The sequence below is a fragment of the Tauraco erythrolophus genome, chromosome Z, assembly GCF_009769465.1.
Source record: "Tauraco erythrolophus isolate bTauEry1 chromosome Z, bTauEry1.pri, whole genome shotgun sequence".
NCBI lineage: Eukaryota > Metazoa > Chordata > Aves > Musophagiformes > Musophagidae > Tauraco > Tauraco erythrolophus.
This window is the reverse complement of record NC_141496.1, coordinates 62,874,400-62,901,989: the sequence shown is the minus strand read 5'-3', so window position 1 is coordinate 62,901,989 and position 27,590 is coordinate 62,874,400. Positions and strand designations below refer to the sequence as shown.

The following is a 27,590-nucleotide window of genomic DNA, read 5'->3' as shown; positions in this document are numbered from 1 at the left end:
GTCTGTACCCTCAGATACCAGAGGTGTGAAGGCTGCATCCCTTGGAAGATGAGTCTGCAGGAGCTGCAGGAACACAGCAAGCCCATTTCTAGCCCAGCATCATGGGGCCTGGCCACTAACAACCTCCTTTCTCAATCCTCTTCCAAGTTCCATTCCCCATCACATGACTCCAGGACCCACACTCTTGAACTCAGGGCAGGCCTGAACTCAGACCTGTCCTCAATGCCTCACTGAGGACAAGAGAAATCCTGGTTTATTCTTCTCCCATGTAAAACCAGCACGACTGTTCCCCAACGATTGCAGAGGTGTCTTTGCAGATACAGCACAGGACTTCTCAGAGGACAAGCTAAAGGTAACCGTGTGGAGCTGCTCTGCAAAAGCACTTTAATTGCTTTTGACACTGCAGACTAACTTCATTAAGCCCCAGGCAGATGACTCACAGTAGCAGGCTGTACTGGTGAAGGGAACACAACAGGGACGCGGGAAGGAAGGCAGCGTTTTCACAGTAATTAGAAAATTTCTCTGTTGTGAGTGGAACTGCCTCACATCTTGCCTTCAGCTGGACTTTAATAGTAGGTGATCAGAGACGGCCTCAAGGGCCAACAGATGCTTAGCGGCACCCAGTAGATCTGGCTTGTGTTGAAAAGAATAAAGTAGTGGTTTTCCTTGAAGGGCCTAAGCGCCTCCAAAGCTCAACACTCTCCTTACCTCTTTCCAGCAAATAGAAAACTGTTTCAGCAGCCCAAGAACTCCACCATCTATGTCCACTGCCTTCACCTAATTAGATCTCGTTAAGCTGGCAGAGCAACACCAGTGCATGTAGGGAAGGGAATGTCCTTGCTGCATGACTGAATCTGGACGGCAAAATCTGAAACGCTGACAACCCACGTGACAGCGAAAAAGATACAGCACGCTTTCCATCATCATTCTGCCAGGCTCAGGCCCAAGTTCCCTCGCTGTGGATGCTGTTACCCATAGGAACTAACGTAGGTGTGAGTCTTGCTCCTGAGAAGCTGGCATGACCCCCACTTGCACCTCAGACAGACTCTTTCTTTGAAGCAGGAGCCACCATGTCCCACAAGAGCTCAGGCCTTGCTAAAACCATGCTGGCAAGAGGGCTTGGAAACAATCCCGTGTGAAGGCTTGGCTATGAATTTGGGAATTTCCAGCCTCTGGGTATCTGCGGTTATTACTGTTACCTGCAAAATGACAAAGCTGCGATGGACAGCCTCCTGGCGAGACCACACTGGGAGAGCTGCTTCACCAATGGGCAATGAGAGCTGATGGAAAGGCCCTGGGGGGGGCTCCTCCACCTCACTGCGGTCAGTGTGGGTTCAGCACTGTATGGAGTCTGACTGGAAGAGTCAGTCCCCTCAGTGTACAGAGGAGGGGAGACATGCTGCCTTCCAAAAAGGAGCTGCAAGGTTTTTCGCTTCTTTTGTCTTTTTTTTTTTTTTTTTTTTGGCATGTAGTATCTAGCTCTCAGGCGAGACCAGCTCATTTCTAGGCATACTTGTGCTACAAAGCATTCGAACTCATTAGCTAATCTTCTAGGACTGCATCACTTCCACTTTCATATGAGCATATAAGAAACAAATACCGTGAAGGCAAGAGCAAAAAATAACAATCTTCAGCTGAATTACGAGAGCTTTTCCCCAGAAATAATAAATTGTCTTAATGATATTGCAATGCTGAACACTAATGAGAATGTTGTCTTTCATGTCTTGTCCTGTCACTGTGAAATAAGTAGTTATGTCCTGAAAACTATCAGGCTCTGAAAAGTTATCAAATACTTGCCTGAATGACAAAATTTTCATAACAGAAGATCGTCCTGAGAACAGTTACGATGCAACATGTTTGCAGATAACTTTGCCAACAAACTGAAAAAGCTTTCTCATTTAGTGCTCACCATCAATTGCCAATGCTTATAAAAATACCTTGAGCAGTGTGGTCATGGCACTTTACGCTTTCCTACATCTATCTTTAAGCCCTTCATTAAAACAACTATAATAACCAACAAATGCAAAGCAGTCTATAGTGGCTGTTGCTGTGCAGATCTAGTGATAACTGCAAAAGGGGGCAGCTTTTTCAGAACTTGATGTTTTATTAGTGTGTTTTACTTTTTGCTGCAGAGATTATGCAGGAGCAGCTGCAGCTCTCCACACTCGAGATGTCCTTGTGCAAAATTCTTTGGTTTCTGCAGGACTAAAATATGCTTTTCCTCCTTTTTCTGGGGTGTAGAGGTGAAGCGGAGACAGACTTTCAGCTCTGTGTTTCTGTGTCCAGACTGCTTCTGGTGAAGCCCAGGTCGGAACCCCTCCTGGACAACCCCTGCACGTCTAACCACGATAAATAACAGCTTATGAACTTGGGAAGGCAGGCAGATGCCAAGCTTTGCTGAGTCAGTTTAAGCTATCTGTTCTCCCCCACTCAGGGCCTGATCCCATCATAATGTTTGATTTTGAGGTTGGTGCAAGTGAGAATTACAAGAGCAAATATGGTAAGGGATTTCCAGATAACCAAACAGACATTTTTGCACTTTTTCAAAAGCTTTTTACCCTTCCCTTTCTGGTGACTTTGAGTTAGTTGTCACTGCTAGTTTATCTCATAATCTATACATTTATGGAACGAGGCCACTGTGATAACAGCTTTCTAAAAACTACACAAGAAACCCCATTGCTTTTCTGCAGCATCCCATGAAAAGCAATATTCACCAAGGCTCTCATTTTAATTGCAAATCTTAAACGTGGCAAGTTTTTGGAATGGGTGTGAGATTGCACATTCACATGTGAGCTGGGTTAAAGCTGCTATAAACCTGGTACTATTATCCTCCCGACGCATGCACTGGATTTGTGTCGGTGTGGCGGGGGAGGGTGAAAAACTCCTTTTTGTGGGGCTCCTGGACTCTACCATCACATTGATAATTGCACTGCTCCCAGGCCAGCAATGCCAGTGACCTCTCGTCCCTCTGGGTCAGAGATGCCTTGCTGACTCTACCCCTGCCATAGGATGCACGCCTTGTTTTATGGCACTGTTCTGCTTCCTACCAGCTAACCCTGAAAGCAATGCCGAAGCAGCAGTACGGGTGGAGGAAGCAGTTATACAATTAAGGTTTTGTGCCGTGCTGGAAAGGGACTTGAGCTTTATCCTTGGCTCTGCCACATGCTTCCAGTGCAGTGTAAGCAAGTGAGGGTGTTCTCAGACATGGCCACTAATCTCGTTTCACTCATTTTTCTGACAGCTGGGGCCTGATCTTTCCAAAACGCTGTGCCTTCTGATGTGCTGCCGGCCAGGACTGAATGGGGAAGAGAGAAGTCCTAATGTTTGAGCTCTGAGTGCATGAGGGAAAGGCTTTAGAAGATGGTAGCACATTTACAAATGATTACACCTGGTCCAGCTGCTGTGGGGAGGGGCAGGAGCATCTGCAGAATTACAGAAGAGGACACACATGGGAGCTAAGTCAGTGGGATGGGGTCTCCTCTTTTGGCCACCATCCCATTCATGCAGGTATCAACAGAGATTCTTTGTTGAGATCCTCTGCTTCAGCCATCGGATAATTTGGCCACAGCCATCAGATAGCTTGGCCACAGAAGCCATTTTTCAAACCACATGTAAACAAGTGAGTGACACAAACTGGTTTAAGTGACTCATGCTCTCTGAAAAAGCACACTGTAAACAGTTTCTATGGTTAAAAATTATTATAATCTGTCAATTACAGCATGCTACGCAATGGGGCACAAGTGTTCCACATTTCTGTCATTTGTCACACATTGCTATGGCCTGTGTCACGCACTGGCAAAACTGTAAAGTTTGAGAAGGTCGGTTATGGTCTTGAGAGTAAGAATGCATAGCAGGCAGCCTCTTCATGAGGAGGGATTTTGAAAAACAGGAGAAAGATGCAGCTCAGTGGGAACAAACAAGCAGAATGAATCAACTACATCTGCACAGGTGCGGATGAATGACTCTAGGAAAGGACATCTGAGTCGTTACGGATCATGAATGGTGGGAAACAACAAAGCCACAGAAAAGGCATATCCCGTGCTGTGCCACGTCATTGAGCCTTCCGGGCAAGACCCTAGACTGCTCTTTGAAAGAAGAGGATGTGGACAAATGAGGGAGAGTCCAGATGACAGCAACAATCATGAACCTAAACCTGAGCATGAACATACGAACCCATGAACATAAATGAGTGAATAACTTCAAGATCAGAAATGCTTAAACAGGGTGACAGAAATCACATGAATTGAAGTTTTCCGTCACTGCCCTGGCTTTAGCAGTGTAACAATGTAATGCTACTGCTGCAATAGATCACTGCGTGCGAAACTCTGGTTTTGCCAGGATACGGAGATTCCCTACCGATGTTAGACACATGCCTTTTGGATTTACCTTTTCACAGTTCAAATTCAAATGCAGCTCAGTGCACAGGAAAGGCTAGTCCTCCAGCAGCCCATTCCCTTCCATTTCCAAGGAAGGTTGTTCAGACAGACAACCTGCTCCATGCTTCTCCTGGTAGAAGGATATTACTTAAATGAGCCTTCAGTCAATTGTCCTCTTTAACCTTTAAACTCTTCATGTTGAGAGCACTAACACCAAACAATAGATAAAAAGTAGTTTAGTTTTTAGAGTGTGCTTATAAGGAAAGTGTGGCTCAGTTTTTAGCAAAAATTATCAGTCTGCTTGAGGCAGCTGATAAAACCATTTGGTTGGCTCAGATCTGCTTTACAGACTCGGCAGAGGGGGAGTTGTTATATTTCATGAATATGACCTTCTGTGCAACACAGGACAGGCAGCTCTTGAGATGGCAGAGGAATCAGTGAGGAGAGAAAAAGCTCTCCGCTGCGTTTGGCAAAACATTCTATGCTTGGATCATGGTGTGTGTATGTCTGTGAATGTACATCTGCATAGGAGCACGTGAGATTTTGTGGGGGAATGAGGGGAAAGCAATATTCACAATTCATCAGGTTAGTGTCATTTGGAGGATGCCGGATGTTTATTGCTGGGGATAGAATAGTCATTTCCTGTGGGAAAAGATTATTAGTGGAGTAATTCCAGAAAGTTTCAAAAATCACCCTACGTGTTTCTGAAACATTCTAGAGGCGTTTAGACATTTGTAACATCATCCAGATCTTCCATCAATAGCATGTATGGGCCTGTTTACGTTTTATTCAGCCAAACTGGAGCCTTTGTAGAACAGGACAGTTATTTAAAGAAAAAGTCATCCAGAAATCTGGCCTAAAGAGCTTGCCATAAATTAAAATGAATTAAAATATGTCTTATTGTAACTAAAAAAACCAACAACAGGTCTATTAAAATCTAGATTCCTGAAGATGCCAAGATTTGAAGCCTGTGTTCTCAATAAAAGGTTTTACAGTCTGTCTTGCCAATCCTAAGTGTTCAAAAATCATGAAATTGGCACAAAAATGAAAATATCTCTTAAAATGACACATTAGTTTTTGGCCTCTGGATTTTTGAGCTTTAGCTGCCCAGATTTTCAAGCTTATTTTTGCAATCATCGCAATTAGGAATTAACGAAAAAATAAAATTGCAGAGGAAAGAAGTACAGATTTTCAAGTATCAGGACTGAATGGGTTGATATTTTGTCAAGAAAGCTTTGAGTACTAAGAGCTTTGTGGTAATAGCCTAAGTGTTGGCCCCTGCAGAACAGGTGGTATCTGTATCTGGATGGATTTTACAAGCCGCTCTCCGTTCCTTATCTTGTAAGTGCTGCATTGGTGGACTATATCACTTGGCTACCAATGACTTCTTATTATTCTTCTTATTACAAAGCAGGTATCTTCAAAGCACAGCTATCCTAATTAATGTTTGCAGATCTTAGTCAATAGTCATTAGTATTTTTTGACAATAGCCAACCAAATTAGGGCCACAATCCAACTGGCAGCTCACACCATCTACACCAGTTGAATTCACAAAAGCAAGAGCTTTTACTGCCAACCTAGGTAATGATGGCTGAACAGATGCTGTGAGGAAAACGTGCTACTGCAGCAAACGCCATGGCTCTTATCAACACCCTTTTCACTGCAGGCAGGAAGGCAGTAGAAAGTGATGCTGGATTTCATTTCTGACTTGCTTGCTATTCTCCCTGAATAGGGAGAGCTTTAATGGGAAGCAGTGGACCAAGGCTGCACTTGCAGAATTTGTTTTTCAGGGGCAGTGCAACCTTTCTCTAATGTACAGGCAGATTTTCTAAGAGATTTAAATACCTAAGTAAGGTGGTTGACATTTAAGGAGATTTGCTAAAAGGGTCTAACATCTACCCTGAGGGAAAACGCATCCATTCTTCCTTCCCTGCCTTCATGTCACACAGCTTTTAGGACAAAAAGAGAGACCATGTTATGTCATGTGTTGGCCACACACAACACATGATTCTTTCTGCACTAGTGTAATTTCTACAACTTCATCCACTACCAGCAGGTCCTAGCAATTTGCCTCAGAAGGAGCATCCATCAGCAATAGGTGAGCATATATCTGCTGCATGTGTGTGTGCATGCGTCCATGCATGTGTGTGTGTAGGAAGGTTGTGTGTGAATTTGTCCCAGGGGAAGGGATTTCACACCTGACTATTGAGAGGTTAATTTGCTATACTCCTCTGCAGGCATAGCTGCAGGTCTGGAGTATGTGCAATATGTAAACTTGCATAATCAAAGAAGGAGATAGCCATAATCCTGACCATTTCAGGCTGGGCAATATGAAGCAGATTGAAGCCTGTGCCATGTGAGATTTTGTGCCTCTCCGCTCATGCAAAATCTTCCCTGATGTATTCCTTAGCTAGGGTGGGTGGTGGGTGTAGGGGGGCAGGTTTTGAGCTTGGAGATTCATCTGGTGGTGGGGAGGGAGGCAGGAGGAAGGAGAGACAGAGTGGTCTTGGCGCTGAGCAGTTCTCACATTACACAGCATTAACTAAGGGCTGCCACACAAAACGGGCCAGCAGCTGTCCCTTTGTTTTTGTAGGGGTTTTGGGTACAATTAAAGCCTGAACCAGCAGGCGCTGCAGACTGAGCCGGCCTGTTGTGGCCGTGGGACAGCCTGCTCTCTCTTCTTGCGTGCCCTTAAGGGCTAGTCACAAACTGAGCCCTTAGCTGGGCTGTGTAAGGGACATCCAGCCTCTTTGGGAAGTGGTTTGTTGCCGGCCAGGCATCCAGGTCAGCACACACTGCTTCTGCCGAGGCTCCAACCCGCGGCTTTCTGCCCTGCGCCTCTGATTCCCGCTACTGGCCGTCGGTCCAGAGCAAAGCCGAGCCCTTTCAGAGCTGCTACATGACAACTACTGCTCCTTACACTTTCCCTTCAGAGTTTGCACTGAATTTCTTAATTTCCAGCACCACCACAAGATGTGCAAATACCTGTTCTACTCATTACTTGTTTAGTGGTCTTCTGCTGGCCGTAGAGGGGCAGGTAGTACCTGGATGGCACAAAAGCCTGCCTGTACAATCACTTTTGGAACAAATTTGAGCCAGTAGAGTTGATTTCAGATCACGGTACTTGGTAGCATCTGGTTGAGGTATGTTTGTCCCAGTACTAGGTCCTCCTAAAGCTGGTGGTCTGTCAAATCACAGCCTCCCAGCGTGCTATTCAAAGGCAGGGAGCTGCTCGAGCGTGTATGGTAGGTGACCAGCTTTGGCTGTGTAAGCAAGAGCTTTGGTAAATTGCTGCTGCTCCAGCAGTAGGAGCTGGGAAAAGGTAGTGTCAGCAGAGATCTGACCCAGGATCCTTAGCTTCAGCCCCTTGTCCTGCTTTTGACTCACGGCACGAGCTCTGTCACCCCACTTTCCCTTTCAGCCCTTCGTCTGCCTTGGCTCTGTGTGGTATGACACCTTAAAGGGAGGGCTCTGCCTCTTATCTCATTTTGTTGGCATAGCATACCTCAAGACATATCTTATAATGCTAGTAATAATAAACATGCATTAGCAAGCTATTAACAGGATTTGAAATGTTACGCTGACCTACAACAGAGGCCCAAAGGAGCCACATCTATATGCATCATTTCCAGTTCTGGTCCTGTTGAGATCTGTCTTTCTGCAGTCTTCAAAAAGAGCACAGCTAGGGTCAGAGCAGAGGGAAGAGCTGCCTCACTTTGGAGGGTGCGATGTTCAAGTCCCCCGGGGCTGAATCTCACCTTCAGCAGTGTCCTTCAGCACTTTGGTAGAGCCTGCGTTCACCAGTCACAAGACTAGGATGGAGATTATCCTGCACTGGGATGTAGGTGCAATTTATCCCTCTTGTTTTCCGCTGATCCTTGCTGGTCGTGAGCTACAGCAGAGGCTGCTACATCTATTCTAGCTCATCCTGCAGGTAGTGATGGGATCTGAGCACTACCTCTCTTTCAGCTGGCCAGCCAGAGCGAAATGACTTGGCAGACACTGGAAAAGCCTGGGAAACATGCAGCAATCAGTTGGCCACATTCACAATGCCAAAAGAGTGAACATGAAGAGATGCTGCCACGCCGGCCCGGAGAAAACAGACCCTGTTGCCCGTGTTGCACAGGGCAGTGAGTCCCTCAAAAAAGGGGTCTGTTGTGCTTGTGAAGTGTGCTATTTAGTTCTGCCCCCATTCAGGCCAAGTTCAGCCCCTGTGGGTACCATTTGTGCTACCTAAGTAGCTCAACCAGCATACAGCTTGGAAGGTCCTGCCGTGGGCAACTACTGCACACTGCAACACCCTTTTGTGACAATCCTGGCCCTGATGGGATTTCAGCACTGTTCTCTGTTGCCGCATGCTCCTGAGCTTGCAAGAGCTCCGTTCTTCAGGGCCAGCAAGACCCTGCACTGCAGGAATGACAAAGCAAGAGTAATGCAGAAAAATGCCTTTTATGAGAAGCAATTACGGAGTTGAGCAGATCTGTGTGAGAAGAACTGAGTAAAACATTACTAGAAAAGGTCTCCTCTAACTGTCGTTTTGAGAGAAACGGTATGGCTTCGGCCCCTGCCAAATTGTTTAATTTTCCTTAAAATTGGCAACACACTGGGAAGGGGCGTGGGAGGCTGTACGAGAATCCTCATTTACTAGAGAGCTCTCTGTCTATCTGGAGATTTATGAAACCCTGTAGCTTGCTCTCTGTTAATGTCTTATACTCCCGAATAGCCCTTTTTGGCTAGAATAAATGACGGCCTCCCCCGCCATGGCAAGAACAGATTGTTACGTAGTTGTCCAAAAGGACCTGACTGAATTGCACCATGAAAGATGAAACAGCATGGCATTTCTTTTAAAGCAAAAGTAAAACTAGTTATGCTCTTTCATTTAGCGGAAGAAAGAGAGATGAATAATAGATGGTCCCCTGGAAATATTGTTCCACCGGCTCTTAGTTGGAATCAGGCAATGCTAATACACTAAGAGCATTCAAGATTATTCCATTTAATCTCCGTAACGATATAGTAATTTTAGCCTAGTGAGAAGCAACGGCAACTTCCCCCTTTCTCCCATAAAGACCTTGAATCTGTAGTGAAAGGAGGTCTTAGCCATGTCCCAAGGCAATAGATAAAGAGCCTTTAGCTTCCTTGTCATTCTCTAGAAGTGTCAGATAACCAGGACATGATATAAGGCATTGTGATTAGGAAACAATATACCACTGAAATGTTTCAGGATGCAAGGACCTCTTAAAAAAAAGTGCCTTGGAAACACAAAATAGATGAGCGTAGTTGAGAGACAGACAGTTAATCACGAACAGTGACAGCAATAGGACAATAAACCTTGTTTACTACAGATGTTTTGGGTTTTGGGCTGTCAAATCTCTATAGAAGTGTGGAAGGACAGGGCCATACTGTATAAGGCCACCACAAACAGCATCCTGAATCCATGTTTCTCAATTATCTTCCAGATATTGAGATTTAATACCTGTAAAAGTCCACACCAGCCCCAGAGATCATCCCAAGATAGTAAATGAAAACAGGTGCTTGGATGTTCCAGAGTGCTTGGTAAAAGGTCAGCTGTCAGGCCTAAAACTATAGCTTCAGTAAACAAGCACTCATACATGCACTGCTGTAGAAGTAGCTATGAAAAAATAAGTATGTTTCCTCCTTCCTAATTTTGACTCCTATGACAGATCAGCCCACTGCCATACACACCAATTCATCTGAAATGTTAAAAATAGCTTACAGTGTGTTTCCTTTCTTCCCAGTCTGAATGCAAAACAGATGTGTCGCGTGGCAGAGCATCACTTTGGCTGCTGGTAGTCTGCGAGCCAAATGGTTCTTTACTGTTTGGTGTCTAAGAGGTGTGCAGCATTTTGCCTCATGCCTTGCAGACTGCAGCACTCCACAAAATATGCAACCTTACCAAGTAACAATACATATTGAGAAGTCTCAAGAGCTATTGTTTCCCTGCCTTACAGTCGACTACTCTCTTGCATTTACCTAAATGTACTTGGGAGTGCAGGATGGATATAAGTTGTGACTCAAGAAGGTGCAAAGGCCAAGAAAACATGTAAAAAGTGTACAGAACCAGCACATCCTGACCCTGAGGATTTAACAATGTTGGCATGGTCAGACTCCAAGGAAGGATTAGGACCTCCTCACAGCCTGAGGTCCTGAACAACAGCCAACCAAGTGTACAGCCCTGTACTGGTACCCAAGCACCAGCCTTCACCTAAGGGGCAGCATGTAATTTGCTGTTCAAGCATTTCCAGGTTACCGTGTGAATCCGCCATTCCCCACTAGCAATGTCTGCTCTGAAAAATGAGTTAACAGCAAAGGGGTACCATGAATGAGATGCTGTGCAGCATGTGGGGGCTGGGGACACGGGAGCACGATGTGAGGCACTGTGCAGTACTCCTTAAGGATGGGTCATGGACCAGTGGCACTCTCTCCCCCTCGGGATACTCCTCCAAACCATACGTTTCACTACAGCTCTGTGCAAATCTCCATTCTGGCAGTGAGTAGCCCCATGCCAGCCACAGCATTTATAAGTGGGAGGCTACACTGATCATACAGGAACACTCAGGAACAGAACTCTAAGGCTGGGGTTTTGAAGATAACACAGGTGGAAAAGACGCTTGTCTATTCATTTGCACATCCAGCCCTCAAGAGCCAAGAATCATAGTCTCACCTGGGCAGTATGCTGCCTTCATACGCCTGGTAAGACCAGTTTTCTCTCTGCCCAATGGAGCACTGGAGAAGCGTGTCACAGAGCAAAGACAAAGCAGGACTTGATCTCCCAGCTCTAGAGCCATGCCAAAATCACTTATCCTCCCCAGTATCACTGATGCTGGACCAGTAGAGCAGAGGGCCTAGACATCCCTCTAAGGGCTGCTGCCTTTCAGAGGTTGTGCATTGTCCAAAAAAAGAGATAAGATCCCTCCCTCTGGCAGTGTACAAGGACCACACAGCGGCTCTTGCCCCTGCAGTAGGCATCACGTGCTCTGCTTCCAGTAATGCCCCTGCAGTAGGCATCACGTGCTCTGCTTCCAGTAATTTCCCTGCAGTTTCAAAGTAGAAACTTTCTAGAAGACTTGCTTCATTTTGAAGTGTTGCCGTGGTGTCCTGCCGTCACTGTGAAGCAGCAGAATAATTTGGGTCACGGCTGAAAACATGTTTGAGTCTCCTGAAAATGGCATCATGGCAGAGCTGAACTCAGACATAAAGAGGATAGAGCTCACTGGGGTGTCCCAGCAACTGGTCACGTGCTGAGTTTGGTACAGGAGATATCATCACATGCAAACCTTCATTTGACCTCCCTCCTCAGATACAAGTCTGGCAGTGACCCAACCCCATGCATTTGTGCTCTGTAACAAGTCATCTGTCCGTAACGAACCCTGTATTAACATTGGCATTTTCCACTGCGAAGCAATGGCATTAACCTATTCAGGAGTTTATTTCATGCAGGACACTAGGAATAAAGCACATCTAATGTAATCAATCTTGCATTTCTAGCTGAGGCAGTGCTTAGGTTGCTTTTTGCTAACAGCAGCAGCTATACAGAACTGGTATGTACAGTATCCCTGCTGCAGAGAAAAGGAAACTGGCAGGAGAAGAAAGGATTGTTCCTGGCATCATTTCCCCACCTACACAGCAGAAGGCAGAGCTGTTTCAATCCAAGCAAGTATCCTCAGTTTATTACAGTAATGACAATAGTGAAGGGCAAAGCTAAAAAATCTTTCTGGACAGGGCTGATCAGCAAGGAGGGGGGTTTCTGCCAAAGAGGTTGCACTTAGACCTATGAGTTCCCCACTGGTGTTCAGAGAGTACTTATGTCCTGTTGTCTCCTACCTCAAAGGTCTGCCTTTTTGCCCGGTGAGCTGGAGCCATCCCTGCACTGCATATGCGTTGGATGCCTGCACCCTGCCTGGGCACGACAGTGGGGACTGTACTCCCTCCTGGCCACAAGGCCTGCAGCCCACCACTGCCACAGCAATGGGGTGGCAGACCCTTCACAGCAACTCTTCCTCCCCACTGCCACGCTCCTCTGTCTGGCAGAGCGCAGGCTCCTTCCTCCCCCAGTCCAAGCAGGACAGCTGCACGGTGACTGCCACCTGAGGACAAACCCCCTGGCCAGAGACACAGGAGGTGATGATGTGAAGGTTATTCCCAAAACCTCGCTTTGTGCAAGTCGAGGCTACTAAATTTAACAGGGCTCCATGAGTGGCTGAGGAATGGAGGTCTGGACCCACTGCGCAGTGAAAAAAACAGCCATGGGAGCAGACTGTTCAAAATGACCAGCTGATTTTGTGTACTTATGCAGAAAAATTGAAACTCGCCAAGATTTGGAAAGAAGCAATCAATCTCTATTACAAACAAACAAACAAAAAAGAAAACAAACCCAGAAACAAACACAAACAAACGAACAGGCCTCACAGCTGGTTGAGGTTCAGCCAAAGGGTGAACAACTAGCCTTCGACATTAAAAGCTCTCAACTTTGGGAAACGTGATCCCCAGACTTTGGCTAAATTGTCAAATGCCAATGAAGCGCAACATTGCTTTTTTTTTTTTTTGTCCGAAGGAAGCCGTTAGCTAACAGTCTATTACAATCAATGAAGCAATGAAAAACAGCCTAACTTGAAATGTCAGGATCTGATTTTGTTTACATTTATTACATCCATTTTTAGTGATAAATACCAGAAAGGAATGCCTTTTAACGGTGAAGACGTATCGTCTTCCTATGTATTTTCAACAATATTTCTCATCACAAACTAAAAAAAAAACCTCTCTGGAATCGAAGGATTCTGGAATGATTTTTGCTTTGTTGTACCTTTATGCAACCATACTTACTACCCTTTATCGGTGACTTTTCTCCCCTTTCTTCCTGAATTTTCATTAGTACACGCTACCCTTTAAAGTGAGGACAGATGGCTCTGAGGCTGTGGGACTTCATTCTTGGTCCTGCCGCAGGTTTCCTCTGTGATATCGGGTAAATCACATCAGCCTCTGTAAGAGGAGCTGTTGGCATTCAGAGACTGTGAATTCACCCAAGCAAGGCAAAACATTTGTATACTGTCACCTACGATGTTATTATTGACTCACGCTCTGTAAAATGGGGCTGGCGAGTATATTTCCTTAGTTCTCTCCCAGAGAGAACATCTCATAATGGATGTGAGAGCAGGCTGCTGTCAAAACGTGTGCTGGGGAAGTTAGTGGAAGATCATTCCGTTATGGTTCTCTCCGCCTCATGCCACGCAAACTGGGTTCCTAGCTAGTCCTGCGGTGTGCGTTGCTGGCACCAGCAGCAACATTGCAAACCTCACAGCACCAGTCCTACGGCAATGCTGGCTAACGGCGCAAACAAAATCATCGTTACGTCTGCAGCAACATCCTCCTCTACCTGCAGGTCTTAATATTCCCACACCCGCCTCCCTGACGCTTTCAAAGGAGAAGGTGAAGTGACCCCATAGCACAGCTTTGTGAGGTCCAACTCAGGAGTATCTCCCCCTATCCTGAAACCTGAAGAACCTCCCCAGGGTCTAGATATGGTTCAGCACACAGCCCAAAGGACTGGTGTGCACCACAGTGACATCTCAATCACAGTCGACATTTCCCCTTCAGATTGAAGCCCATTAGCTGCTAAACTAGGCTACTTCCCGGCGCTCAGCTGAAGGAAGCACTTTGTTGGGAGTATAATCAATCTTACCACAAAACTCTGGCTGGTGCTCTCTCAGGTGATTAAACAGTCACATGGGAGAAAAATGACACAATTCAAAGGCTGCTCTTAACTGAGCTAGGACATGAAAAATGAAAAGTGTCACTATATTACTTTGACTCTCTTACATCACCACCCCCAAAAAGGAGCCATGAAGTGCAGCCCTGCCGTGATGGACTTATGCATAATTCAAAACGTGAGCTGCCTTCAGGAGCAGATCTCCGGTCTGAGTCTGCTGAGAATGCCAAGCAGCACGAGCTTCGAGGCTTCTCAGGCAATGAAAAGGGCAGATCACTAACAGTGCGAGAAAATGAAGGATAGGAAAGACTGAGGCTGAGATCACACATGGGAAGTCACAAACTGACAACTTTAAAAGCTCTGTTAGCAAGTGAACATCACCAGAAGCTCTCATAGTTTTACAGATATCTCTAGATTTGTGGTCCTTCTACTACACAGTCTTCTTATGCTTTATGAATATTCACTGTATGGGCTGCCCACAGGAATGGAACATAATGCTCTTTAAATTAGCAGAATTTAAAGCAGAATTAGTGTTAGATTTCAAATGGTCATTCCAATATTTCAAATCATTGGATCATTCCAAGGTTTCTTCTATTTTTACACGCAAACTGAGAGAGGCTGAGCTGCAACTGGAAAGGTAGAGAGCATTTTCAACTCTGAAATCATCACAAGGTAAAACAAAGACCAGTGTAGCTGAACTGCCCATTAGTTTTCAGTGAAAACTAGAGTCAGAGTGTAGGTAGAGCTGTTTCAAGTAATTATTGTAAACATGAAAAAATCATGAAAAAATCTGCACTCGTCTCATGTCACTAGAGGGTGGGATTTGAATTTGCCAAAGCTTCTCTCTTGATGAGACTGGGATATGAATCAGTCACCTTGGGGTAGCAAGTTACCGTGCTGCAATTGGTGACATTACTGGTTGGGACACGCATTCTTCTCGAGCGGTTGGTTGAGGTCAGTTAACCCCCAAAGTGAAAATTCCAGCAGCTGAACAGGCTTATTCTTACAAAAGCTGTTGTTAATTTCGAGCTTTAAGAATCTGTTTTCAGCCAACTGTCATGTGATGCAGTGTTTCCTTTCCAGATCTGAACACACCAAATTTTCTCTTATGTAGCCTGTGATGACACGATAGTCATGGTCAAGTCATTTGTCTGATCTTTCTCTATTGACATTTTTAAGTCTTCTTCTGCAGGAGCAGTATTTACATGACTTGAACAACATTTACAAGCTGTGTTTTTAAAAAACTTCGTCAGTGTTTCAAATAAGTCTTCATTTTGGATTAATTATCAGTAATATTTTGTCATTATTACATCACCATTTGTAAAAGAGAGTTAACGTATGAAAATTAATCTATGAATGACATGTAAGTTAACATCAGATAATAGCGCTGGTACACCCATTTGTTAAAATCAATGTGTATCGGCATGCTGAAAGTATCAGTAACAGCCCTGAGAAGACATTACAGATAATCTGCAAGAGGGAAAGCAAGCACAACCATGCATTACTCTGCAGCTTGGGAAACCTGCTAGATATGTGTAAGGGGCAAGTCAATTTAGATACCAAATTCCTCCTTGAGTGCTGGCGTACTGACATGCCATGCTTGCTGGATCTCAGTCCTGTTCAGGAAGCATGGAATATTTTTCTGTTTTCTTTGTCTTCAGCTCCCTCCTCTGCCAGCTTCTGCCCCCTAAGCAGCTTGAGGGAACTGATATCTCCTTTGATTCGCCGCTAGTAAACCTGCTTCCTGGGCTTGCAGCAGTTATCTGAATACACTTCCAGAACATGCCTTTTTAATCCTTCCTCCAAATTCAGAGAAGGAAAAACTGCACACACTAAACAGTCGATTAGCAACAATTAGGAAAATTAGAGGGTTGCTTGAAAAGCTACTTATCTGAGAGATCTCCATTAATCTCTACAGCATGGTGAATTCAAATGCCTGGAGCTAGCAAGCAACAGAGAGGTTGATAGCCATGTTCTGGAACCTTCACATGTTCAAAAACCAGTGGATTTGTTGGCTTTACTGGCCAGATACCATTTTATAAAGCAAAAGGAGAATTTTGAGGTATCTTTCTGTTAACTGACTTTGAAGAAGAGCCTCTGTGTGCTAATGTGTTTATTGGCTTTTCGATCCTGAAACACAGCCTTTCTTTGTGCGCAAACAGAAAACAAACGCAGCCGTATGTGCCGAAAATTATGTAACTGAAGGAGTTCGCAAAAATTGTTACTGACAACTTTCAAAGTCTACTAATGCTATCACTAAATCGAAGCCTCCGAAAAGCAGGGTGGGGTGACAAACCCCCACGAGGCAACGGCTGGAGTGCACTGAGGGCTTTTGAACAAAGTGACAGGAAGGAATTCAATGACAGAGGGCCGCTTTGCAGCGCTTGCTGCACAGGCAGAGCAGAATGGCTTCAGCCCTCGGAGAGGCTGGGGAAAGCAGAGTGCAAAGGCTGCTTCCTTGGATCTTAGCGTCAGTGAGGAGCCCCTACTCAGCACGGCTGGATGGAAAGAAGATCTGCCCTGCAGAGGTTCCCTTAGAAATGCACCACGATCAAAGAATGGATGATTGCACTCATAGTCCAGCCCCTCAGCAGGGGCAAAAGCTGCTTCAGGACCTCCTGCAAGTCCCAGGCAGACTGCATGTACCTGTGGCACTGGGGAACAGATTTTTCGTGCTTTCTTTCAGTCAAGAAAGCATCAGACCTACCCTCCTCTCCTGTCCATGGCAGATATAACCATTTCTTCCAGTTTCTTGGCTGTTTCCTCACTACTTAATGAGACTACTTAACGAAAGGCTACTACTCTCTTGCAAGTATGAGCTTAAGCCTCTCCAAGCCCTGTATCAACATAGCAGGAAGCTTTTTGTCATTCCTCTTATCCTGTGCTCTTTAATTCCTAAAGCCCTAAGAACAGAGTCACTAGTTTGCTCCCTGACTGGTGCAGACTAGATACAGAAATAGTCATTCTTCCATTCCCCTACAGTTGTCTCTCTCACCCCGATACACTTCATTTCCCTTGCTAAGACAGTATTACCTTCATTAACTGTCCTGCTGAGCACACTCACAGCCCAAGAAATGCTATCTTGAAAATACAAAAATGTCTTGAAAATCCCAGCTATCTTGAAATGATTAGTCATTGTGACTTTCGTGATATGATCATGCTCCTTTATTCCCATGTCTTGTGATGGCAAAAAGATGCTTGGGCATCATGCAACCCTACCAGGCTGCATCCATGCAGCAGATCCACTGTAGGACAGAAACGCAAAAGAATCCATCGCATAAGCAAAGTGTCTTTATGCTGAGTAGACTGGAGTGATGCACAAATACCAAATCCTTCCCTCCCACAAATCCATGCTCTTTGGCCGTTTCTGCTTTTGGAAGGAAGAACGAAATGTTGCAGGAGCTGAGACAATAAACTGAATGAAGGGCAAACTGATGCAGTGGTCTTTGGGCCAACACTGGGAGAAGTGTCGGCAGGGCACACAGGGAGAAATCTTTGAAAGCATGAGTCAAGCAAGCAGGGGAGCCGGCACAGTTAAAACCATTGAGCAGACCTTCTGTTCACCCAAGAAGCCTTGCTGAGGGCAGCCTTCAGAGTCAGACAGAACCAGCTGGGGAATGAGAGTGATGAAATGCCTGCTAAAATGTACACAGCATTGCCAGGATGGGTGATATTCATCTTTTCTTCCCTTGACTGACCCTTAAGACTGTTGTTCCACCCCAGTATGAAGCAGCCTGAGACCCTGAGGGCCATGAAGAGGGACAGTGAGAGGTCCTGTACGTGTGAGACACGGGTCATCTGCTCTGACTGGACATCATTACTTATTTACTGCTTAAAATATTAAACAGACACTGGTGCTAGTTCATGCATCTTGGGTGCTTCTGAACAGTGACCGAGACACTGAACAGTTTTTGTCCTTCATTGGTATTTTGGACTAGCCCTTGTATAAGTATCATATCAAAATTACAGCTCTATTTATCTGAAAACTAAGAAAGCATGAAGGGGGATGAAATAATTCAAGGACTGAAAACAATTCGCTCCATGGGGAGAATTATGGAGCTCAGCTTGCCAGTCCTGTCAAAAAGGCTTATCCAAAGCTGAGCTGATTACAGTGTATGTGTACCTTTGTGAGGGGAAAATACATGGCATGAAAGAGCTTTTTAATCTAGGAGAGAAATGTATAAATGAACAAATGGCCAGGATACAAACACGTATTTTCAAAGTCAAAGTAGGCGGGTCTGTTTGAAAGAGAGGCTAGAACAAGGGAAAAGGCAGATGCTGCCTTGCTGTTAGTCTTCACACCGCAGCCAGTGGGGGTCTGTAAGAAACCTTAGTCCGAAAGATACTGTGTCATTTAGGTCATGGACCAGAGCATCTCAATGCTCGACTAGGTCTTACAGGGCTATGGACCTGAGAAACTTTATGCCAGTGAAAATCCAGGCCATTTCGTTTAAGCTGAAAACCTAAATTAATTATCCAGATTAATTTCGTATAGTGAAAAGCATAAGTTTCTCTTCTCGATATCCAGTTCCAGCAGCTTTACACCAGCCTCCAGTTACCACCTTAGAAGATTCCAGTCATCTTTTACGAGCTCAGTCTTTCCTTTTTCGCATAAGAGAAAGGCTTTTGAACGAGTTTGATACTCTTTTTTCCTCCTTTGATCTGTCTAATCATATGAATTAATTGACTGTTAAAAATTGTAAAATTCAAATCTCTTTCAGGAATTCCATGGAAATACTGAACTATGTCACGAATCATGCTTAAGATCATAGCTTCCAATACTCCCCCCAGTGCCATGTGACTACCAACCCAGTATTGATTTCCTTTCATCTCAAAAACTGAAGCAATATTCATTGCCAAAATAAAAAGCTGTCTGAGTTATGAGAATGCACTGCCAGCAAGTTCCAGGATGAAGCACAGATATAAAAATGAAAAAGTGGGGGAGGGGGTGGTGAAAGCATATGTGAAAAAGCTGAATATACTCTGTGAGAAGACATCTATTAAAATAAGCCTTTCATAATAAAACAACATAGGAGCAAAGTTAATAGATGGATGCCATGACATCACCAGTGTTATCCAGTGCTGGACGGACCTTGCCTCCAGTTTAGCTTAGAGCAGCCCTGAATGGTAGCCAGCCATGTCCCACTGATTTGTTCCTGCCCATTTTTCCCCAGCTAAAACCTTTCCCTTTGTCTCATTGACTCTTAAGACTATAAAGGGAATGGGGGGGTGGAGATATGACAGGACAGGCTGTAAATATGCAGACATCACATTGCCCAAAAATAATGCATAGGTACTTTTTCTTTGCTGCTTTCCAGAGCTCTCTAATTGCCAGATGACAGTCATGCTCAGGCTCTTGAGTTTAATGTGTACCTCCTACTGAGTCCGATATTTCATATAACATTTTAACATGAAAGATTAAGACGTGATTCACAGTGCTTACTCTCCAGGAAACTGGGTTCCCTGCAGTATAAACAGTAAAGGTCGCCAGCATGCCTACTATAAAGCAATCCACAAAAACGCAGCACCTGCTCCTCTCCCTGGTCTGCCTGGGGATCAGGAGGGCAGAAGCCCTTAGCAGAAGACTCTCTAAAACCGCCTACCCGTCTCCAAAGCTACATGCCGTGACTCAGGCTTTCCTTGATTTCATGTGGCCCTAACATGACCTGAAGCACAAAGAGTCCTGTCTTCGCTTAACTTAGTACCTTGCAACAAAAAAGACATCTTTGAGTCGAAACAGGTCTGCACTCCTCAAAGAAAAGAATTCCCTCAGTCAGAGGAAGCTTTTTCTCCTAACACTGCCCTATCCTAGGTGAGGCTAGCTGGCTTTTTTCTCTCAGAAGTCTTTCATCACCTGCTGTGGCATCTTTTAGGGCTGTCTGCCCTTTCCTGACAGAGAGCCAGAGCAGTCTCTGCCCAAGTACTGTCTGCAGTAGATTGGCATCACATGTGCTCTCCCTGAACCAGCTGCCTCATTGCATTGCTATTGATTCCGAGTTGGATTTCTGCAGCAAATCTATTGCATTTCCATTAGCAAGACTGCAAATGATGAAAACGCTCATTTATATCGTTCCAGCCCTGCAGCACAATTAACCTGCCACTTAGCCTCCAGCAAGCCAAATTCTGCCTTCTCATCTGATGCTGAGAAAGTTCCCTGAGATTTCTCTGCACCTGACAGTTGGGCACTGCAAATCTGAGGAAGGATGCTGTAGGCATTTATTTGCAGTGCATGAACAGGAAATAGAACAATTCACTTGAAAGTACAATAGATACTGAAGGATGATAATTTAAGTCCCCTGCAGTGGAAATCCAAACTCTGGGTTTTGTTATGACATCAATTTTTAATCAGTTTTGCTTAGAAACTTATGATGCAGTACAGTCCTAGATGTCACTTTTAATAAAGAAACAATGGCCATATACTCCATATACCGCTTGTATTTGCCATACTCACATACGCACACGTATATAATGAGGAGGGAGACATACAGAAGTTCCACATAGCATGAATACATAACATTCTCAGTGAAGTTTACAAAGTAAAATGAAGCTTTTAAAAAGAAATACAAGTGCAGACTACTATTTTGCACTGAGAAATTCATACTGTTATTAAAGAGAAAATACTTCAGGAAACACTTCTTTTTCTCCATCACATTCTGCACACAATGTGTGGTGCATGAAAGAAAAATCACACCCATGAGGTAGTTTTGAAAGCCTTGAATTTGGGGTGTTTGTCCAAAAGAAAGAAACCCAGGACTGATCAGTTCAGTCCTCTGCATGTTAAATAGAAGAACTGTTTCTATGCAAGCAATGAACATTAAAAAAGGAAGACAATAGAGATACAAAAACAAACAAAACAATAAATTTCTCTGAACAAACTGTGTGCTTGTTGAGGGCATTCTAAAGACAGTGTGACTAACTGGGCTGGGGAGAGGAAGTCTCAGTTATCACTTTAGAGGGCTTAATGGACCTGAACTTCCTAAAACCTGCAGCATTTTAAGTATCTCGCCCCATCAGTCCCAATCCTACTTTACTCTGTGTTCCTGCCACAGGTATATACATCTGTAAGACACCATGACCTTTGGGACAGGAGAGAAAGAAGTGTTTCAGGGAAATACAGACTGGCTGGCTCAGTACAGTGGCACTCACTTTATTGCTGCTTGTTAATGGAGGCCCAGTTGTGTCTCCAGGGCTTACTGAGATCAGCATCTCTTTATTACCCTCTTGAGTTAGGCTCAGAACTTGTCTGATATCTTAACCGTGATTAATTATAACTTCCCTGTGACAAAACATTGCTAATTCACAGGACACGTCAAAGAAAACTCATGGCTTTCAAAATGAGTCTTCATATCATATAGCACACATTTAACTCAGAAACTAATTGCAAGGGTAGTCTCCCTATACACTCATTGGAGAAAGAGTTACTCCTGCTGGACGCATGCTGGGAATCGCCTGAGGGAGATCTCTTCCTTTACACTGGTAGGAAGCTGAAGGCTGCCTAGCTTCCTAATGTAGGCACTTAAGTCAGGTGTCTGAAGCTAATCAACATCAATACTGTATCAGAAACGGAGCCACATCTGCTTTAAGGTGCTCTCCTCCAGCATCTTCAAGCTTTGGGGAAAAAGCAATCTCCTGTGGCACTGCCCTGCATAATAACAGTGAGCACAGAAAAGGCTGGTATATAGCCTGTGCTGTATCATCTGCCCTCCCCTCAGGTGAGTACCGTCCCCTGTGGCTCCCTGAGACATCCCTGACCTTGACACTTTCAGAGGCTGCCAGGCACAGACTCAACCCTACAGCATTGTGATGGGGCTTCGAACTGTAGAGCACGGGGCAGACTCAGACTGTTTTGAGGAAAAGAAAAAACACTGTGTGAGGCTGCTACGAAAAAACCTCCCTGTCCATAAACTGAAGCCTTCAGCTGGGCTGCAGCACCTATAACTGGAGAGAAAGGCTCTCTCCAGCCTGTCACATGGGTAAAATACAGACCTTCACAAATCACTGCGTAGAGGAGCAAGGACGTCAAATGCAGAGCTGAGAAAGAACAAGCAGAGGTGAAAGAGGCACAGAGAATCTGCAAGCAATATTTCTATGACGATACCAAAGCGACGGACAGGCTAGTTTTCTTTCCATTTTTCCCATCCCTAACTCTAAAAAGACACAACAAATTCTCACATAGTGCCTGAATAACTTTGTAGGGGAGTTGAGACCATTTACTAGGTAAACACCTACTACCAACCAGTCCTCAGAGGCACTCTTTTAACACTTTTTCCACCCAGGATGAGAAAGCAGCAGCTTTCGCTGGTGCTGATCCAGCACACCTGGAGTGGCAACAGAAATCAGAAACACGAGAAGGGAGCAGTCCTGGTCAAGGGGGGCTGACAGCAGTGCACAGCCTTTCCTCCGCTTTGCTACGTTTACCAGGTAAGGGCCACCACCAGTGGGGTAGGAGGGAGCCCTGCCTGGCCCTGAGGGGCACACACAGGTCCAGTGCTGCATCCACCCACCCACCCATCCACCTCTGCATGTTACAGCCAGCACGACGTGGTGGGCGCGGAGCTAGGGAGATGCAGATGTGCCTGTTGGGTCACCTGCTGGCCACCAGCATGGCGCACGACGTGCAGCTGGCCCCTCAGCACACGGCACCCGAGGTGGCCAGGGAAGCCGAAAGTGGAAAGGACGTGAGGGCAGCACGGGTGTGCTGCCAAGGAGGCACACCCTCAGGACCCTGCTCTCTGCTGGGCCTTTTGTCATGCTCACAGGGAAACCCATTCCAGCAAAGTCCTCGTGCTGTGGTTCATCTCCTGTCCCACCTCTTGTGTTCCCCATGGCATCTCACCAAGTCAGGAGAGATGTGATCCCAAAGCCAAGGGCTCGGGCACCTCTGCTTCAAGGCAGAGCCAAAATACAGGAGTGCCGCACACCTTTGGCAGAGCTGTCGCCCCAGAGAAGACCTTGGCAGGTGGTTTTGGGGGAAATCTGCTTCAACGGAAAGAGAAGGCAGTGGGAAGACATGTAAAGAGGGGAGTGGCTGGTTTGCAGATGTATAGACACAGTTATTACAGAAAAACAGTTTTGACAGTACAACAGAGCCGCGTCTATCACCAGCCTGGGTAAAGGGTGGAATTGTAGTTGAAGATGATGGTGTAGGAAGAAGTAAAATTTAGCTCCCAAACTGTGTTAGCGCTTTTACACTCTGCATGTCTTCTCAGAGGGAGGGAGATTGTAGGTTAGTGTGTAATATTATATCCCGCTTGTAATGAGATCTTCTCTGGTGTAATTATGCCAGGATTGACACACTCTCTAAATATGGGAATGCTTTAAAACATTCACCTTTCCTTTCTGTTTCAGCAAAGGAGAAATGATGCTCCAATATAAAATGGAAACGAAACAGAAAGGAACAGATTATTTCTGTATTGATAAAGGGCAAAGCATAATAACAGTGAGACCAGCCTTGAATCTAATGCACCAGTCACAGTTACTAGGATTGTCTCTCTTCTGCTTTCTCTCCCAGGCTCCAGGAGAAAGAAGAATCAATTAGCTCTCAGCAGACTATGACCTTGAAGGATACAGCTTTAAGGGGAATATGCTGAGTAAGACAGAAAAGAGAGAAGAGGAGGGGAAAAAGGATTTGGAAACTCACGGAAGGGCCTGGTTCAGAAACAGAACAGCCACAGAACGTGTTCTTTTTTATTTCTGCACTGGAAAAAAAAATTATCAGCACAAAAGGGGCTTTCTGGGAACAAGTTACCTCACTCTGCCTGAAATGGAAAAAAGGACACTGAGAGGCAAAAGAAGGGACAATCCAATTTGCAGATGCTACTTTCCAAGCCATCTCTCTGAGAATTTTATAGCTGTCAAAGGCATTCATAAAAAAAAAAAAAGTTATCACTGATGCAATCTGTCAACCTCTCCAACAAATCTTGCTCCACATAAAACACAATGATGTGTTTGAAATGCAGCTGTTTCAAAAACCCCAAGATAGTGCTTTTAGAGCTGTCCAAAAAGTTCTTTTCATGCCTCTCTGAATTCTTAGGCAGATCTTCTGCAGTGTACTTTTCCAGCTATATTTTCTTATTTTTCTTTGCAGGGAATTGCAGTCCCTTGCCATGATCAGAATTACGTGCCATAGTTAGAATAAATACTGTCTACATAATCTTCTACCTCAGAGTAACCCAAACTTGACCTGCTGTCACTCCTCCCTCTCCTTTCAATTTGTATCTGTCTAGAAGTCTATGATGCCTTAAAACATGTTTATCTTAAGAAAATTAAGGCAACAGTAAAAAAAGCCAACTCAACTCAATCATCTAATTTCTGGACAACCATTTATTTCCCAGATACGAGCAGATCTGGATGCAGATAACAGCTTTTTGTCAGCGGCTGCTCCAAAGAATCTCTTTTTCCCCCTCACTTCACTTACTTCAGAGATGAAGTTAGCAGGTTATTGATAAAGGCTTGCCTCACATGTGGAAATTCAAGAGGGTGAGGGTTGTCCTGGCATAATTAGCTTTGGGTTGCTTCTCCCTCTCACATGAAAGAGGCCATTTTGACTGGATGGTGGTCCCTGGTCAATTTATGAAGTAAAAAGTGCTGTCATATCTTTAATGCCACTTACAATATTTGCACTACAAAACAAGATTTTCTGCATCAGCAATAAAAAAAATAAAAACACTTAGTATAGTTCCATGTAACTACAAAGGTGGTTAAGTGTCCCAATAATTCAAGTGATGTCTTACCTCCCACAGACAAAGCCCTCTGTCATTTAGCTGCACAGCAATATTTCCCTATTAGACTCTTCCCATCAGACAAATTACTTTTAATCCAAAGGCTGGTTGACACCCATTATCTAAGCAAAAGGCAGCAGAGCTTCTACAGGAATACTTAAAATTTTCTTTCAGTGATTCTGGAATTGCTATTCAGGACTGACTGCCAGCTGGAAGGTCCTTCACTGAAATCACTGTAGTTACTCTCATTTTCACCAGCAAGGTGGTTGTCACAGAATGTTGTATCTAATTCAACTGCCACATATCTATACTGAGTCCAGTCCTGGTGGGGCTAAACTCAGTAGCGAACTTCTAGTGACTTCAGGGCTCCAGAGTGAGGTCCAGTATGTACCACCTACAAGGTGGCCGTCCTGTGGCATTACAGGGAAGGAACGAGAGAGAATAAATGAGATGGGGTCCTGCAAGGCAATTTGCAAGGAACGAAGTTGCTAATTCTGATCGCTGCAGCTTTCCAAAGGAAACCTCAGCCCTATGCTCTCGGCACAACAGCACACTGCCTTCTCTTTTACTAGAGTTGCACAATTTTACACAGCTCAGGAAGTGCTGGCTTGACCTGCTCTGGATTTGATGGGTTAAACTTCTGAATGTCAGATAAATTAGACTTCAGCAATGCGGTATTTTGATGCTTTGTGATCGCTACTGAGAAGACAATCCAGGTACCCTGGATATTTTTTGCTTTAAGGATGAGCAAAGGATGGAAACTGACCCCTCCTGCATCAGCAAGAACGCTTTCCTGAAATGCCCCACAAGAGTCACTGAGGCAATGTCTGAGAAATAGAGTCAACAAGAATCAGCTCCTGGAGAAGGCGAAAGATGCAGAGAAATAAATGTGGGCTATGCTTTCAAGAGAAAGGGAAAGATCATAAGCTAACTGCTAAATTAATAATTCCCAGTCTCTAACTGCTTCAAATATGCTGTCGCTCTTTCCCACTCTTCTCCCTGACTGTTTCAGGAGGATGACAGGGATGTTTGCTAGGAACAGACTTCAGGAAGGAGGTAGCAGAAGTGCTTGGCAGGCAAGGCAAAGAAAATGAACACACATGGAAGATCCAGCACCGAATGTAAATCAAATTTATAAGAAAAATACCCTGATAGACCATGTGGAATAGCTATCAGATAAACCCTTGAAGTAAATCACATACTTCCCTACCAGTAGATGCAGAGAAAAAGGTGGTACTGGTGCTTTACGAAGTCCCAAATGAAGCCCTCTTCATTGCCATGCACGCCTCAGAACTAAGTTCAGAGGCCCCTAGATGCTCTCCTCAGAAGGTAACCCATGCTACACCCGTCTTGGCACATTTAAGCTTTCCACGCCAATCGTATGTCCTCCTCGAGGACAGCTGCAGAACAGTTAAGTGCCTTTTTTAATTTTTTGTGAGAGGAAAAACAAAGAAACACATAGCTTCTACTTACAAAGTTTTGGAGCAGCTTGGAGATTGGTTTCTGTTGCTTGCGCCTGAGACGCTGTGGTAGGCTCCAGGGCAGGTGGTGAGAACGAAGGTGCGGCAGAGGACAACAACCCAACATCTAGGATGCGGTTATACAGAGAAGGCTGGAGGAATGGTTTGGAGGGCACAAGCGAGCTGTCACTTTGCACTGTCACTTCAGCCTTGCTCTTGGGACTAGGTACGAGGAAGGGTGAGGCATACACCTCCGAAGGCACCCAGGCAGACAGAGCTGTAGGATCCACAGCGCTCTTTGGGTCTTGTCCTATCCTCCCAGGGTCAAGGTGAGTAGGAGAGTCATACTCAAAAATCTTGTCCACAAAGACCCACTTGAGGCCAGCAATGCAGAGGCAAAGGCTGAGCAGGCAAGCCAGGATAGGGGCGATGCAGATCTTTTCAGAGTTGAGGCAGCCCTTCAGTCGCTCTGCCTCCAGGCACACACAGCAGGTTGCAGCAAGGCCTGCTATCCCCTGGACCCTCCTGTCCTCTCTTTGGGTCCCTGGCATGTTCTCCTCAGCCGGGAGCCCGTCAAGGGACGTGTCAGGGCTCAGCTGAGCTGAAGGGCTGGGGAAAGTGTCGGCAGCTACTTCAGACATGTTTAAGCATCAGCTCTCAAACAGCTCTCCTCCAAAAGGCCTTAACTCTATCACAGTCCATTACTGTGAGACACAGACAAAAAGAGATGGTAGTAATAGTCACAGTGCTCTGCAAAAATCACAGAGTGGGAGTCAACAAAAGGTCCGAGCTCAGCAACATCGTCCAAACTGGGAGAGGAGTAATGCACAGGAAAAATGAGACCCTCTCTATTCCTGCTGCCCTTGAGCCCTCTGTCGCTCTCTCTGCCTCTCCAAAGCAAGGGCAGCTTCACGATTACTGAGCTCCTGCTTGCCGGACACTTTTATAATTCCTTAAACACCTCTCAAGCAATTCCAGCTCTTCTGCAGGAGGGAAGAAACATCCCCCCAAAAGCAAGCACAACAAAACAAAACGGGAGGAGGGAGGGCGACGAGAGAAAGAAAACCACAAACACCGAACAAATTGACGGATTAAGTGAACCAATAGCCCAGAGCGAAAGGCAAGACTCTCACCTTGAGCATCTGAGGCTGGTATCTGCTTAGACGAGGAAAACAATTGTCATGCGGTAGAAGGAGCAAAAGCAAAATCTGTAACAACAGCGGCAGCGGCAGAAGTGACAGTAGCAGCAGCATCCTGTCGTGTTACAGCGGCGGCTGAAAGAGGCTGAATCATTACAGAGCAGCAGGTG

The 27,590-nt window shown here is 45.2% G+C and overlaps 2 protein-coding genes across 5 annotated transcripts in view; both read right to left on the bottom strand.

Annotated features, from left to right (window-relative positions):
* Positions 1 to 27,590, bottom strand: part of NRG1 (neuregulin 1) — a 147,817-nt gene that overhangs the window by 74,121 nt on the left and 46,106 nt on the right. For 2 of the 4 annotated variants that reach the window (XM_086628980.1, XM_086628981.1), the window contains exon 1: positions 26,295 to 26,922. The exons of the other annotated variants lie outside the window; for them this stretch is intronic. In XM_086628980.1, coding sequence (XP_086485106.1) covers positions 26,295 to 26,922 — 628 coding nt within the window. Of the gene's footprint in view, positions 1 to 26,294; positions 26,923 to 27,590 lie in introns of those variants that run through there. 4 annotated transcript variants of the gene reach the window in all.
* On the bottom strand, positions 27,373 to 27,534 carry LOC147526422 (uncharacterized). Its single transcript, XM_086629988.1, has one exon. It carries the CDS (start codon positions 27,532 to 27,534, stop codon positions 27,373 to 27,375), a length of 162 nt encoding a protein of 53 aa, XP_086486114.1.

Bases quoted from the DNA above. Each gene is read 5' to 3' on its own strand.
- LOC147526422 (XM_086629988.1), bottom strand. From the start codon at position 27,534: ATGCTGCTGCTACTGTCACTTCTGCCGCTGCCGCTGTTGTTACAGATT.